Here is a 16,057-nt window from a genome sequence, read left to right on the forward strand (position 1 = left end):
TGAACCGACCTCAAGCCTGATCCCCTATAAGTCTATAACTATCTTTACAAACTTGCAAATATTTATTTAAAATTATTATTATTATATATAATAAAGCTTACAAAAGAACCAAAAATATCATGAACAAAAGCATTGAATGTGATTGAAACATTACTACACAAGAGTACTCCTGTCAATTATGATCATCATCAACTTGAGTGGAATTGTGACATTGTTGTAGCATCAAATGCTTCTTATTGGGATTCTCACTTTTCCTCAATTCCAAGATCTGCGCGACCAAATAAATCTCTTTAAAAAAACAAAACCAACTTTAGTTTTTATTCAACTCAAACTCCCACCTCTGTTCTCTTATTATTCACTTTGTCCTCTGTTTTCCCATTGGCCAAACCACCCACTTATTTCCTTATTACTATTATTATTATTACTTTATTCTACCAAAAGTGCACCACCTCTCTTTCCCTCTGCTCATACCCATCCAAAAAGCCATCAAATTTGCACCAGTATGTATCTCTACACCTATTTTTAACAAATGAGACCACCCATCTCCAAAAGCTTCAAGATTTGCTTTTTTTGCCAGAAAGAAGGTATTTTTAGCTTGATTTTGGGTTTTCTAGGTCCAATCCTTGGTGGGTTTTGATGGGTTTTTGTTACTTTGGATTAAAGTCTTGATTTTGATTACTGGGTCAAGAAAATTCTAGGGTTTTGTTAACTTTTTGGGGTTAGTTTAGTTTCAAGATTCTTTAAATTTGGAAACTTGACGCCACCGGACACCCTTTTTGCTCAATTATGGATTCTGGTTTTCATCATGATCAAACTTTGAGTTATGTTCCGAATCGGCATGCGTTTCGAGATAGTACAAGTGAGATGATCAGGATGGGGGATTATTATAGGATGAATAGTTGTAATAATAATATTAATAATATTAATAGTGCATCAAGCATGGTGTTTTCTGGGAATTCTGGTATGGTGCAAATTGGGAATTCATGTACTTCTAGTGTCTCCGATTCGGTCCTGGGGTTGAAGCATGATGCAGGTTTGGCTGTCGAGTGGTCGGTTGACGAGCAGATTAAGTTGGAAGAGGGAATTTCAAAGTAGGTATCTTGTTCTGTGTTTATGATTATATTCTTTTGGTATATGTTCTTGTTAATTGTCCATCACTTGTTCTTGTGGTTTTCGGTTTTCTTAAGAATCTAATTTTTGAAGCTGTAATAATCATATTATAAGTTTGTTTGTTTAATAAGTTCTGATTATTTAAGGATTTAATAGATGAAAAGACCATAAAGGCAGCAACTTTTTGTTAAATATATTCTGTTTTGTTGCAGCCATCCAAAGCTGACTCAAATAATTAGATAACAAGGAGAAACTGATTGCATAGATTGTTAAAAGTTGGTTATCTGCAACTTTAAGTCTAAGTAATAATTCAAATTCAAGTTCCAACACACAAATCCAAAGTTTCTGCTACAATTTATCATTATTTTTATAATTCTAGATTTTTTTATTGATTTTAATACTCATGCATCCGTTAAGTCCCATATATGCTTGATTAATGATTTTTCTGTACTTATATGTGTAGATATGCAGATGAGCCCAACATTATGAAATGTATCAAGATTGCTGCTACATTGCGTGATAAAACTGTTCGTGATGTTGCCCTCAGGTGTAGGTGGATGACGGTGAGCTTTTACTCATTTTTCTTGTTATTTTGGTTTTTAGTTTTAAATCAAGATAAGGACATGAGATCTTAATTGTAAAGGTCACATTTGCTCTTGCAATTAACCATTTATCGTACCTCCTCGGGTTATATTCTTGCTAAAATGAAATTTTGGCAGAGTAAACAAAAGAAACATGAGGCGCTGAAGTTGAGCAGGAAGTTAAAAGATAAGAAGGTATGGCTATCCCCCCCACCCCCACCCCAAACACACACACAGTGTATTGAATAAACTGATTTAGGAGGTTTTACACATTAGAACTTTAAATGATTTTCTAACCGCTTCATTGTCTGTTATTTTTTGTATTGTACCAGTTTGTTTTGTTCAAGATAAAACATAAACCAAATCCACACATTTGTGAGTAAAATTGTCGAAATTGCCACCTCTGTCAAAAATGTTACCGTTTTGCTTTACAACTTATCATATCAACCAAATTGCTTCTTGTACCTTTTATTATCGATAAATATTTGCCTTCCTAGGCTGTACAAAAACTTAACATAACTTTACAACGTTTACCATTTAGTTGCAATTTACCAAATGAAACATTGTGCGTGCCTTTAGATTAGGTTCGTTAGTTGTTACATACATTAAAGCCGAGACGTTAGCAATATTATATTGATATGTATAGAATTGCACTTAAATTTATACTTAGAAACAGTTTGAAGTCCCCAAATTTAGCATTTTGATTGTGTGTTTCAACAGGATAAACTGATCAAATTCTCATCAAAGCCAACTATATCATCAAATTCAACATTGAATGTGGTTCCATATCCGGTTACCATGAATAATCGGTTCCAGAGTGGTGGTAATCCTTTGGAAGGTCAGTATCTTATGTTTTTGTTATGTCACATTGTATTTTTGTTTGTCCATATATATATATATATATATTTGTCCCTAATCGAAGATCTTGGGAATTTTATTAACATACTGATTATCCTTTGATTAATGCAGCATTAAGCAGCCCCACAAGGCGTCTTTTGGAACAAAACAACCAAGTTCTTGGTCAGATTTCGGCTAACATTTTTGCATTAAAAGTAAGTGATTGGAATTCATTATGTTTGATCAGCATATTCGGAAGCTAACATTTTGTTTCATAATTTTTAACTTCAGCTGCAGGACAATGTCAACCTATTTAGTCACACGAAGAACAATCTAACTGCCATCTTAAAGGAGTAAGTGAATTTAATTTGCCTTGGCTTTGTAAAGGCAAACATGTACTTTTTTTATAAAAAAAAATTATGCACGTATCGGCTGCTTATTTTGGTTTGTTTCTTAAAATTCTTGCAGGTTGAGATTCATTCCAGGGCCGCCATTTCCTGTATCGTTAAATGCAGATCTTGTTAACACCATTCTGCCCACTACAAGTCAGGTAAACTCTCTGAAAGTTGACTTTGACTTCTCTTATGCAACACTTTTTTGTGTAATGCATTGATTAAACGGTTGTTGCTTCTTGATTAACAGACAACGAAATTTGGCTCATACAACAAAATGCATCTGAAGCAAGAACCAAATTATTGAGGTGGAGTCAGTTTGGTTGCAAGTATAGAGTAAATCTACTGTATATTACATATCAGGATTGACATTTTCGGGCATATTCTATATTATCGGTATTGGTTGACCTTTTATGTCAAAGTCAACTATGCAAGAACTTGTAGAATGACGCCATTTTCGGAAGCTAAGATGATTGATTGGCCACTAGGCAACTACTTGCTCCATTTTATGTTTCATTTGACTTTAAACAAGTCAAACCTAGTTACATTTTGAAATAAGTCAAACTATGGTCACACAATTACAGCATCAAACAATATTAAAAAAAAAAGAACAAAAAGAAAATCCCTTCTTCACAAATTGACAAATCAAATTTCATCAATAAAATCAACAACCAACGAATCAAATGCTCAAATGTTCGTCTCTGGGCAAGCTTTGGACCGTGTCTGACCATCTTCCCGGTGAATGATCACTGCTATTCGACGACACATGGGCTCCTTCCGCTCTCGTTTCCCTAATCATCCTCAACACCTCCTTCATGACTGGCCTATTCTCCGGGGCAAGTGAAATGCAAGCCATGGCAATATTCAAAAGAGCAGTGAGCTTCTCCTCCGACGCCTCGTTCCCAGACGATGTTGGCTCGTCACCAGACTCCGTTTCTTCTTCCCTCACAGACTTGACCCATTTAGGAATATCCGACCCGTGCTCCAAAACAAGGTCCTGGAACGGGGTTTTTCCAGTGAGAAGCTCTAGTAGCAGGACACCGAAGCTATAGACGTCCGCTTGCTGCGTGAGGGGTTTTCGTGGGTCACGGCATTCTGGGGCGCGGTAGAAGAGGGACGACGCGCTTGATTCTTCTGGGAAATCGGGGTTTTTAAATGACATTAAACCGTAGTCAGTGATGCATGATTCGAAATCAGAGCCTAAGAGGATATTGGAGGATTTTAAGTTTCCATGGGTCAGGCCCGGGTTTTGGTGGATGTATAGAAGCCCGGTAGCTAAGTCCTCGGCGATCTTCAAGCACGATGTCCAGTGTAGAGGCTTCCCGCCGGCTGATGTCCTTGATCCTGTAAATTCAAATCATAATAAAGGTTTTATATACTTTAGTTAAAAGCTTGAACTGAGCTGAGCTTAAATGAGTTTGTACTCAAGCTTCTATTGGAGTTCTTTTAACAAGCTAGCGAGTCCAAACTTTATCTATCGAGCTCTAATAAGTACACGAGCCTAAAAGACATGCTACTTGTATCATTTTTATTTTATACATTAAGTAAAATTTGCATAATTACTATTCTTATATATAAAATTATGATAAAAATAGCTAAATAGTATATAAGCTATATAAAAATTTATAATTATAAATAAACTGAAAACCAATAATAAATTTGTATGAATAAAATAATTAAACAAATAATAAATGAGTTGATTCCAAGTCAAACTTCGGCTTGGAAAGCTTTTCAACTCACTATCAGAGCTCGAGTTTTAGAAATAGAGTTTAAACACCATTTGAGCGTTTTCTTAAACAAAACGAGGCGAAGTTGAGCTTAGACGAGCTCAAGCTTAACCGTTGTTCACACTCCATATTTTTTTCTTATTTTGTTTTATTAAATTGCAACTTGCATATTAAAATAATAATCATCATCACTCAAAACAGTCCAACTTTACACGTTTATTATTAAACATTTATTTAAAATGTTTGTCTTATCAGAAAAAGTAGAACTTTCTTTATCTCCACATGACAAGTGTTAATTATTTTTTAATGAATGCATTTAGTTAGAAATTAAATTAAACTAATTCAATAAAATAATAAAATGTTCACGTACCGTGAATTAGAGAGAAAAGACTGCCGTTGGGGAAATAATCGTATACGAGCAACCGTTCCTCTTTGGCTTGGAAATAAGCCCTCAAAGGCACCAAATTTTGATGCCTCAACCGTCCGATGACGTCCACGTGTCTCCGAAACTCCTCCACCCTTGGATACCTCGCGTCTTTTAGCCGTTTGACGGTCACGATAAACCCTGACTCCATTACCGCCTTGTACGTGCTCCCCACTGTCCCTCTTCCCAAAGTCTCCGCCGACGCTTTTAACAAATCCTCCAAACTATAACTCATTTCTGGCGAATCTCCGCCGCCGAAAAACACCAGCTTCCCAATCCCACCGTCGTCGCCTTCCGGCGAAAACCGACTCCCGCCGTTTTTCCCACTACTTGTTGCGCCGCCACTTCCGCCGCCGCCGCCACCCTCCGCCGCCGCCACCCCTTTTATACCTTTTTCCGCCGAATTTTTTTTATGCTTTTTTAAACAAATTATTACCAATGTGATAAAAACACATAATAACAAAAACCCACCAACAGAACTTGCTATAATAATAATATTCCTGGTTTTCCGGTGACGCTGTGATTTTCCGGCGGGTGGATTCTCCGGCGATGGGTTCACCGGAGAAGGAGCTAAACTACACGGAACATTAATCGCATCGCCGCAAAGACCCACATTGCCGGAAAATGACGTGGAATTGAATTTGACCAACACTGGGGTCGCCGGAATCTCGCCGGAAAGTTGATTATTCGATAAATTAAGAAGCTTTAATCCGGTCTGATTCAATGGTGGGACCCCACCAGTGAATCTATTGTCATCTAGATAAAGAGAATACAATCTTTTAACGTTGACAACCGTAATCGGAATCTCGCCGGAAAGCTGATTACCGGAGAGCACAATGGTTTTGAGGCGGGGTAGGGTGGTGAGACTCGACGGAAACTCGCCGGAGAAGTTGTTGTGTGAAAAGTAGACTGATTTGAGGTTAATTAGCCCGGAAAGATTCGGGATGTGGCCGGAGATTGAGTTTTGTTTGAAGCTCAATACTCGAATCTGGTCCAGCTGGTTAAGGTTTGTCAAATCTATTGTACCTGATAAATTCAAGTTTTCAAGCACAAGCTTAGACACCCTGCCACGTAAGCATTCTTTCACTCCATCCCATTTGCATATATCATTTCCACTCCAATGAAGTGAATTTGATGGATCAAGTGATGCTTTTAACCCCAAAAGTGCTTCTTTATCTTTATCATTATCATTATCACCACCAACACTCATTGCATATTCAAGATTCAAGATAATAATAATTATAACAAGGAAAACACCATAATTTTGACCCATCTCATCTGGGTCAACCAAATCAGAAATGGGTTTTAAAGATCCATTCAAAAAGACAACTTTTTGACTGAATTATTGGGAACGAAAGAAAATGAAAAGGAGGGTATTTTGGGGTTTTTTTGGGGTTTTTACCAAATTTAACTTCATGGTCAAATGGGTTTTGGATCTTGAGTGATAAAGTCAACATCTTTTCATCTTCAAGAATCAAGAACCAAGAGCCACCATGGATCTGTCAATGTGTGTGTTTGTGTGTCTTTCTTGAAGTTTATTGTAGTTTGTAAAGACTCACGGACAGATAAATTGAGTCTACACGTGAAGTTAATCAGAGCTTTGCAACTTCAAGAAATACCATATTCTCTCTCTCTAAAAACACAATTTTATTAACAAAATTGGAATTTAAATCTTGAATTATTAACTTATTATAACTATTATAATGGAATCCATGCATTTATTAAAGCTTTTGAGCATTCAATTTATTTGTTTATTGTTTATTAATAATATAATAAAAAATGAGTAATAATTAATACTATAAAGATGATGAAAACAGGTGAAGGAAATAAAGACTAGGATCATTTAAGTGGTTCATACTTCTGTACCAGGATGAGCCAACCATGACAACAGTCTTCTGGTTGTGGTTTTATTTAAGAATGCCAAAACCGAAACATATGGGATAGTGTTTTTAAAAAGGTTTTGTGGTCAAAAATCAAGATGGATATATTGTGTAGTCAGTAACCATTTTACTTAAAAAAAAAAAAAGGTTCTATATGTGTTTATATGGTCTTTATCAATTATCAAGTCAAAGATATATTATTATGTAGATGAAAGTAACAAGAGGGGTTGTATTAGGATATAACACGGGTATGAGTTATGTCCATTCAATGTCACATTTTTTTTCTTTTACTTGTACTCTTTATTTTGTCCTTGCCTTTGATGCTATAAAGGTTTATTATGTTGATGTTGTCTAATTGCATATCACTGTTTGAATAAGTGATTTGTGTATAAGTATCGTTTTCATTAATCGCCAAGTCATACGGCAAATCCTGATGAAAATAACGAGAGAAGATATAGTAGGATAATGACACGTGTATGAGTCACAACCATTCAAGGCCAAGCGTTTTCTAAATTTTATTTATTTTGATTGTACCTTATGTTTCGGGCCCTCTTGTGCTATTAAGTTTTATTATTTTCATGTCGTTTAATTCCTATTTATGTGTGTAGTCAGTATCAAGTGTCATTGTCAAGTATGGACCATATGGTCACACTTTGTATAACAACTTTCGAATGTCTGATTTGATGTCTTGGGTTTGTTTCATTTACATATTATATCCAAGTGAGATCAAAGTCTAAGTTGTTCGATTTAAACTAAGAGTTTTTATGAAACTGGATCCTATGTTCAAAGCGTATATTATGCATGATCTATTACTTGTTGAATTAAAACGATCTATACTAATATGGTGATGATCTCATGACCAAGATCTAATATCAACCAGACTCGAGAGTCCTAATTAATCTAAAGTAGATGCGTTTGATTTTTTTGAAAACGATAGGAATAGAAGTGCTTGTTGCGAGTACACCGTCTAATTTCTCTTCGTATGGAATGTATATAAAGAATGATAGCCTAAGATTTCATTAGATGTCAACTTAGACTCTTGTGATGTGTATACCATATATTGTTTGTAACAGTTTTATGGGAATAAAAAAGGTGTGTTAGACATTAGTGGCGTTTTAGGTATGAATTGTTTGGCAAATGGCAATATTGTGTTGGTAGTGAATGGCAAGTGCTTGGCTGCTCTTTTAGTTTAATATGTACTGGTTTTAACTTCTTGTACACATAAGTTGATGTGACATGTGTGTGTTATACACACACTAAGGGTTCTGGTAGAAACACCAAACACCCCTCAATACGCCCTTTATAGGACCATACAGGGCTTATAAGGGACACTATACGCCAAAGGATAATTCAAATTTTTATAAGGACTAAAGAAAAACTCAGTAAACATTGATCGTGGTTAAATAAGGGATGTTGGACTTTAATAATTCAAACTTTGGCCTATTGGCCAATATTAATCCCAACTTAAGAAATTCTCAACATTAATCCCAACTTCTCACTCTATTGGCCTCCACTGAACCTTTTTCTTAACGGAACTAACTTGGTTAGTTTTAGAGCAAAATTATATCGTTTCTCCAAGTTAATGGAAACAAATGAAAAATGTAATTTAATTTAAAAACACACCACAACGGCCGCCGCCTACACTGCCACCGCCACCACTGTGACCTTCACTGCCGACATCACCATCGCCGCCGCCTTCGCCACCGCGACCATGGCGGTGGTGGCGGCAGCGACAGCCATGGTGGTGTGTTTTTAAGTTAAATTGCATTTTTCATTTGTCTCCCTCAACTTGGAGAAACGATATATTTTGTTCTAAAAATAATCAGGTTAGTTCCAGTTAAGAAAAGGCTCAGTAGAGACCAACATAGTGAAAGCTGAGATTAATATAAGAAATTTCTTAAGTTGAAATTAATATCGACCAATAGGCAAAGTTTGGATTATTAAAATCCAACATCCCGTTAAATAACGGCTATAATTAGCTGATGGCACAACCGTAAGTGAGATGCTTATGAATTGTTTTAGTAATTAACGATACTACAAGAAAAAAACGTATTTTTATGTTTTGTCATAAGAAGAATCCTTAAAATTTTACCAAAATCCCTTTCGTATGTATTATTTCTTTCATATATCATATCAATTACAAAAAATCGAGCCTTTAAGTATTATAACGACTGTTTATTAATATTATTGAATTAATTGTAAAGAGAGAGAGAGTAATGTAGCAAAAGGCAACATAGAGTTGGGTTCACGTTAAGATGATGTGGGCAACATGTTACACTAGTTGTCACTCCGACATTAATGTTGTATTCCTACTTCCATCCAACAACATTAAATATTTTTTTATTTTTCACCAATTGCATATACAAAAATTTCCTATAGAAAAAACTAACATTTCAGAATACAATGTTTACAAACAATTATTAAAATTCATGTAAACATTAACTATTGTCGTACGTCACTCATTGATTATTGAGTGAAAAAGATATTAACTTAGAACATTAATCTATTAACATATACACTAAATGAAATAAAAGAAAAAAAAAAGTTTATGATTAACATAATTAGCTTTAAATATAAGAGGGCATGGAGTGAAGCCGGGGGAGCATTGTAACCAACCAGTAAGGGAAGTTTCGCCCTTGCTGGGTCACTAATCACCGGTTTCTAAAGAGCACAAGCCGGTTTCATGAAATGTTAGGCAAATCAGGAATAAAAATATGGAATTCGGGATAATTTCGTGAGCTGTTCATCTTGGAAAACGGGGAAACATCACCCCCCAAATTTTAAAAGAAAATGAAAGAAAATAAAAGTCGAGAAGACTCCTAAGGCTATAATAACAAGTTAACAACCATGTGATTGTTTTCTAAACTAATCATCCAACCTCATTCCTCTACACGTTACTAGTTCCATCTATTGCTTTAATTTTATATGTTAATTTGTATTGTTTTATTTCTGTGGAAAGAACAAATAATAAGAAAATAACGATAAGGCATACCAGTTTGATTTTATGTACGTATACAAACAAGTCGAGTCATTTGTAAGTTATTTGAGATTGACTCGTTAAAAATTAAAATTTTACCAAGCTAACATGAGCTGGAGTTCTAACTCAAGACCTTACTCGAATACAGATTAAAGCATATTTAATAAACTAGTTTGAGTCCGAAAAAAACATATTAAGTTTAACAAGACTCATTTATTATTATAAATTGCAACTAGTAAATTAAGATACAGGTAACTAAATTATAAACATTTTGTTTTATATATGTGATTACAGTTATAAATATAATGCATGTATATAAATAAAATAATTGAATATTTAATAATAATAAATGACTAGAGTCTAAGTGAAGCTTGAGATTGAAAAACTATCAATAAACTAAACTCGTTGTTTAAATATAAACCTAAAATGAGTCACTTTCGTCAGCATAAACAAGCTTAGACGAGCTCAAACTCGTTTTTTCCCTAGTTTCACTGTAGAAAATAGATATTGTTAATAAACTTGTAAACTTAGTAATGACTATGAATAGTAAAACAGCACAATTATAATTGGGTGTTCAATTTGATAGGAGACAAAATCTCAAACTCTAGAAAGCGTGTTCGGTTATTTCCTTTAGTTGGATGTGAGTTTCTAATAAAATAATGAATTTTATAACGTAACGGTAAAGATATATTTACCAAATTTACTAAAAATAGATGATACTAGAAAATAAGCAACTTACCTATCATCTGGAATTCTGGATAATACGGAAGAGTGGGAACTCTATCGTGTTTCGTTGAGAGGCTTGATCCTCAATGAAGACAACGAACAAAGTTTTGCTCACTTCGTTCGATTGGATCAAGGGTAGAGCGAAGATTTGTAATTTTTGTGTTGGATTCGTATTGTTCTTCGATTTCTGTTATTGTCTAGCTTCTTTCCAGTATGTTTCTTTTTAATCTAATATATGCCATTCTAAAAAGTAGCAACTTAAAAGCTAATAAAGTTTGAAACTGCTATCTGTTAGATGATGTTTTAGCATGCATTAATGCTATCTGATCCAAATTAAAGAATGCTTAATATGTCATACACCTATTAGATCCGTTAACTAACCGTCAATCAAATAGTTATAATGTTATTTCCTTTTCAGAATTTCAGGTCACTGCCAATATCAATTATAATGGTGACAGAGTCCCATTCATTTGTTTTTAAGCAAATTCATGCTATAAATTCTACTAAAATAAGAACACATCATTTGAGTTGAGGTTTAAAAAAAGGCTCCAAATTCTACTACAACCCGACCAACCCGACTAACCTGAACCTTAATAGGGTCGGGTTGCGGGTCAGTTTTCTTTTTTTAAAAACCCGAAACTCGATCGGGTTGACACGATTAACACCCCTAATAGCTAGACACATAAGAACAGGATTTTAATTTTAGAGACAAAATGATGAATCCTATAAATACGTACTCTCAAAATTCTTTTCAAAATAGCCAATTAAATGTTCTTACATAAATTTATTTCCTTATGATTTTTAGTTTTATATGTATTCCGGGTATACACAACCCAAAACAATAAATTGGCAATTTTTGAATCTCCAAAACAGTCGAGATTTTAAAAGATGCTGCAATTATCAATAGCTTTATATTTTTGTATCTATTTTTTTTTCAATAGCAGTCAATGATCTTAAAATGCAAGCCTTTCAAGAGATAACACATAAAGCTAGTGACTAGTGTTAATCAAAGAGTGAATGATCATAGAAGCATAATAGGTTCAAATTTTACATAAACTAAAAGGACCTAATACAAAATACTTTTTAGTTCATCAATAATTGCATAAAGATCTTGTGTATAGCAAGCTACTAGCTATAACCCGTCACGTGCTTCTCACGCCTAGTGCTTCAAAGGTCTAGTAAATACACTCTCAAGTCTCTTTAAAATGGCAGATTAAATGTCTTTTCGCACAGTTAGTTCCTAAGGCTTTATATACGTACTCAAATGTAACTTCTCCAGAGACTCCGAGAGAAACAATATCTTTTCTTAATCTGCCTCAAAAAATTCACCTATGTTTACAACTTTAGGCTTGGATGTATACACAATCTAATACAATATAGTTGCATTTCATAAATACCGAACACTGTCAAGATTATGAAGTCACTGCAATTATCAATTCTCTATATTCTTTGATCAAATATCTTCTATAGCAGTGATGATCTTAGAAATCAATCTTCCACAATGTATACATGTTATGACTTTGTAAAGATTTAAATATGCATAGAAAGAATCATTGAAAAGGCAATTTTACTTCAAATACTGAATTTACTAAACCAACATGAACATCGATTTAAATTAGCACTGCCAATACAATAAAACTAACATAGAAAACCATTATATTTACAAAATTTGACAATTATATTAACATCAGCAAGCGACATACAATTCCTATTAGCAGTGTCAACCACTAGCATCAGTGAGCAAGTAGCATTCAACAGACTGAAGCATCATCAGCACTGGCTTAAAATAACAATATCAACGACTTTACAACTAAATAGTGGAATCAGTAAAGCATTGTTAACCAACATTCAATCTACATTTACCAACCTTCACAGCTGTTTAAAACCTAATATTCAACTAATCTTACAAGATAAAACTGATCATGCATTTCTACTCAGAATAACACACCAGATAGAACAGATCAAATTTTATGTTTTGTCACTGCAATGAATCATGGAAAATGAGGCCTTACCTTGACACGTTTTGAGCTGCCAACTTGTTCCACCTTGTGAACAAAGTGGTCAAATGTGTAGTAAGGAATCAGATGTTTGTGCCATTCTGAATACAAGCTTATGAGATTCCCCAGATCATTTACCTGCATATATTTTCATACAGTTGAATTAATTTATTTTGTTTAACTTGATAAGAAAATGCGGTATATTTAACTGAACAAGTCATTTAAAGCACAAGCTCCACCATCTTGCATCTTAGTTGCTAGCTTACACCTATCTTAAATGCTGTAATAAGCCAAACGAAAGAAATAAAGTTAAGACGCTACAAAGGTTTTAACTTTTCATAACTATGCATGGTAAAATGGACCTGCGGTTATGATAATTTTATATGTTGAAGTGGCTACTGCTGTTTCTTTTATGTCTCTCTTTGAAATTAAAATAACGTTCACTGAAATAGCAACTATTGTTATGCATAAAACCAAATTAAAAAATCAGTACTAAATCCTATGATTCAGACATAATCATTAGAGTTCAGCATTGGCATATCCACAAAATTTTGCAATGGGTCATGCTGACAAATCAATCCTCCTAGCAGACACTTGGCAATAATTAACATGTGTCACTAGAAACCCAACAAAAGACCTACATGTTCACCTAAACATAAGCAAGAAACCAATATTATCATAGAAAGCATGAGAAAACCATACACAACAGTGCATCGATAAGAGTCTATCATCAGCAGTAGTTGGTACCACTCGTCAGCAATAGTTGCATAAAGTACCACTCGTCAGCAAAAACATCGATGTGTTGTATTATGTGACAGAATAACTTAAATGAGTTGAAAAAACACTTTATGTATTTATGCTCATAAGTTTGAACTTGATTCTTCATGTTTATGCTTTCCCAGTCATAACATAAACTCATGTTTATATAAGAGGTCAGCAACTATCAACTCAGTAGTAGACTAGAATAATGAAAAGAGAAGGCCTGTGAACCTTGCACCTTTACTCTTGTGCACTATGCAGCTAATGCGGAAAAATAGCGTATAGCGGTCAAGGGCCGATGTTTAATATATCGGTTATCACGTTGAGATAGCAGTAACTTTTATATCATGCGAAATTTGTATATATGTGTATAATAAAATATAAAACACTATAACTTTTCTAATATTAATAGCAAAATCAAAGGTCGAAACCCAAAACCATCAATTAACAAACTAAATGACTGGATGGTAAGGTGGAGGATCGGTGGCGTGGAGTGATCGAGTGGATGAGACCGTTGTTCACTCGTTCATTCATCAGAGTCGATAGGGTTAGGGTTAAATTTAGTGGATATGGGTTCTAGGCAAAAAAAATAACGGGTATGGACTTGGGGTAGTAAAACTAGTCATATTTGGGCAAAAAACTTTTCAACTGATAAACTCAGTGATAAAATCGATATAGCGATAGGTAAATATTGGGGATATTTCGACCAACATTTTGCAGGATGTCCAATAACCGCTATAGCACCGAAATTAATTGCAGAGCTTGTGCATTATTAGTTTAGTATCCTTTTCTGATACCTCATTGATAATTAGTGCATTATGTTGTGTTAACTTTACAAAAGGTATCATATGTTATGCCCTAGGTTATCATCATTATCTCCTCTATGAATTACACCTGATTTAAGCATAACTAGGATATTCATACATGTAAAAAACCGATCTAAAAATCTCATGCACAAACCAGTACATAATAACAATCTCATACATAAGCTTAAGCATCATTTACACTCTGTTATGGCTAGCTAATTCTAAGCAATCCTCAATGTTCCAACCATTTTGAGACCGAAACTCTCAAATTTAAGAACACTTACACACCCGAAAATCATCCAAAACTTCTACCTAATTATTATAATATGATAACATTTTAAAAAACTTTTCGAAAATCTGAATTATCAAAAATTTTCAAAAACACGTCTCAATCCGAATTCCCGGAAATTCGAATTTTTAGACATCTCCAATTCGGATATCCAAACCCAATGGCGAAGGTTGCTTAGCCCCCCCCCCTACGCGGTAGCGTAAATTTAGCCGTTTTTGTCAGAAATTTTTTATCCGTAGTGTAAATTTAGCCGTTTTCGGCCGAAATTCTTTATACGTAGTTTAAAATTTAGCCGTTTTTGGCCAAAATTTTTTATGCATAGTGTAAATTTAGCCGTTTTCGGCCGAAAATTTGGGCACAGACCCCTTCCGTTTGTGAAATTTTGTATACATTTTGAGTTCGGCCCCCCAGTGTCTTAGTCCAAGCTCCGCCACTGGACCAAACCCTAAACGAACATCGAAATCTGAAAAAAAAATACTATGTAGGACACTCGGATATCCGAATTCTAAAAAAATTAACATAACAGATAATCGGATATCCTAAATATTTTTTTTAATTCCTAAATATTTTTAAAAACTAACATATAATATATTTTTTTTAGCATTCGGATATCTGAACTGTCTGTTCAGATATCCGAATCCGACTTCAAATATCCGAAACTTCTAATACGGATTCGGATACCGAAACTCACCATCCGAAACTCCGGATATCCAACTTTGAACACAAACACCTGTAATAATCAGCATACCTCATGGCCACGGCCTCGAACCTTGAGAGCTTTAGGAAAATGCCGAAGCACAAATCCAATACCGTCATCGGACAGAAGCAATTCAGGAGTAAGCTTCGGTCTGGTTTTCGGCACCTTCTTCGGCTTCTCAACCGGCTGTTTTGGAGCCTGAAATGAGGATCCGCCTGACTTAAAAGGATGCGATGACGCTGCAGGTTTGTTACTAGATCCGTCATTGTTAGGGTTAGGGTTTGACGGACAGTCACGGGACCAGTGTCCCGGACGGCCGCACTTGTAACAACCGGTCGGTGCCGCGCCGCCGTTGGTATCCATATCTCCGATCAGAAGCTTAGGGTTTTGGATTTATTGAATTTGGAATGAGTTTGTGAGATTTTGAGTTTTTTTTTGGCGGGAAGACAAAGAGGTGAGAGTGTGTTGATGGGATGTTGATAAAGTTACAAAATGGTCCTTTATGTTTATAGTTGTTGGATATGTTTGCCTTTAAGATCGAGAAAATAGTACCTACTCGGCTAGTCTCGTATTTCTAACTGGTGAAGCGGAAATAGGAATCCAAACAATGCCGATGCGAACCTCGTTTGTAGCTCGTCGAGATGGGGGCGCTTGAAGATTCGAACTGAGCTAACGAGGTTATTTTGGCTCTGCTCCCGCATTTCTCTCATGTACACGTATTTGATGAATATAATTTGTTTATCATGGACAAATATCCTCGTTTGTATGTTATCGGATTGTCTAAGATCGAGAAAAGAGTACGCATAATCACATAGAAACCATGAAAGCCATTTGCTGAGAGAAAGGTATAAGCAT

General features: G+C 34.9%; 3 protein-coding genes across 4 annotated transcripts; 1 reads left to right on the plus strand and 2 right to left on the minus strand.

The window, feature by feature from the left end:
* The first annotated feature begins 738 nt into the window (after positions 1 to 738).
* Positions 739 to 3,396, plus strand: LOC143544451 (uncharacterized). Of its 2 annotated transcripts, none has more exons than XM_077036559.1 (8): positions 739 to 1,091; positions 1,574 to 1,673; positions 1,830 to 1,886; positions 2,412 to 2,533; positions 2,668 to 2,743; positions 2,820 to 2,881; positions 2,997 to 3,078; positions 3,171 to 3,396. In XM_077036559.1, exons 1-8 carry the CDS (start codon positions 787 to 789, stop codon positions 3,225 to 3,227), a joined length of 861 nt encoding a protein of 286 aa, XP_076892674.1. In that variant the 5' UTR covers positions 739 to 786; the 3' UTR covers positions 3,228 to 3,396. The 2 variants fall into 2 exon arrangements, with proteins under 2 accessions (XP_076892674.1, XP_076892673.1); XM_077036558.1 differs by having other exon boundaries at positions 741 to 1,091; positions 2,412 to 2,529; positions 2,661 to 2,743.
* A 151-nt stretch (positions 3,397 to 3,547) lies between these two features.
* On the minus strand, positions 3,548 to 6,281 carry LOC143544430 (inactive leucine-rich repeat receptor-like serine/threonine-protein kinase At1g60630). The gene is made up of 2 exons (XM_077036542.1): positions 5,018 to 6,281; positions 3,548 to 4,264 (listed from the first exon to the last, which is right to left on the minus strand). The coding sequence occupies exons 1-2, from the start codon at positions 6,279 to 6,281 to the stop codon at positions 3,600 to 3,602; spliced, it is 1,929 nt and encodes a 642-aa protein (XP_076892657.1). The 3' UTR covers positions 3,548 to 3,599.
* Positions 6,282 to 12,269: 5,988 nt separating this feature from the next.
* On the minus strand, positions 12,270 to 15,577 carry LOC143544431 (uncharacterized). Its single transcript, XM_077036543.1, has 3 exons — positions 15,254 to 15,577; positions 12,667 to 12,789; positions 12,270 to 12,275 (listed from the first exon to the last, which is right to left on the minus strand). The coding sequence occupies exons 1-3, from the start codon at positions 15,563 to 15,565 to the stop codon at positions 12,270 to 12,272; spliced, it is 441 nt and encodes a 146-aa protein (XP_076892658.1). The 5' UTR covers positions 15,566 to 15,577.
* Between the last annotated feature and the right edge of the window lie 480 nt (positions 15,578 to 16,057).

The sequence above is a fragment of the Bidens hawaiensis genome, unplaced genomic scaffold (genome assembly GCF_021521415.1).
Source record: "Bidens hawaiensis isolate Kalapana, Puna unplaced genomic scaffold, B.hawaiensis_p1.1 tig00013567_1, whole genome shotgun sequence".
In the NCBI taxonomy this organism is placed as follows: domain Eukaryota; kingdom Viridiplantae; phylum Streptophyta; class Magnoliopsida; order Asterales; family Asteraceae; genus Bidens; species Bidens hawaiensis.

Coding starts and splice junctions, on each gene's coding strand:
- LOC143544451 (XM_077036558.1), top strand. CDS start 787: ATGGATTCTGGTTTTCATCATGATCAAACTTTGAGTTATGTTCCGAAT. Junction 2,744..2,819: donor CTAACATTTTTGCATTAAAA/GTAAGTGATTGG, acceptor TTTTAACTTCAG/CTGCAGGACAATGTCAACCT. Junction 3,079..3,170: donor TTCTGCCCACTACAAGTCAG/GTAAACTCTCTG, acceptor CTTGATTAACAG/ACAACGAAATTTGGCTCATA.
- LOC143544430 (XM_077036542.1), bottom strand. CDS start 6,281: ATGAGTGTTGGTGGTGATAATGATAATGATAAAGATAAAGAAGCACTT. Junction 4,265..5,017: donor TCTTTTCTCTCTAATTCACG/GTACGTGAACAT, acceptor TTGAATTTACAG/GATCAAGGACATCAGCCGGC.
- LOC143544431 (XM_077036543.1), bottom strand. CDS start 15,565: ATGGATACCAACGGCGGCGCGGCACCGACCGGTTGTTACAAGTGCGGC. Junction 12,790..15,253: donor TTCGAGGCCGTGGCCATGAG/GTATGCTGATTA, acceptor AAATATATGCAG/GTAAATGATCTGGGGAATCT.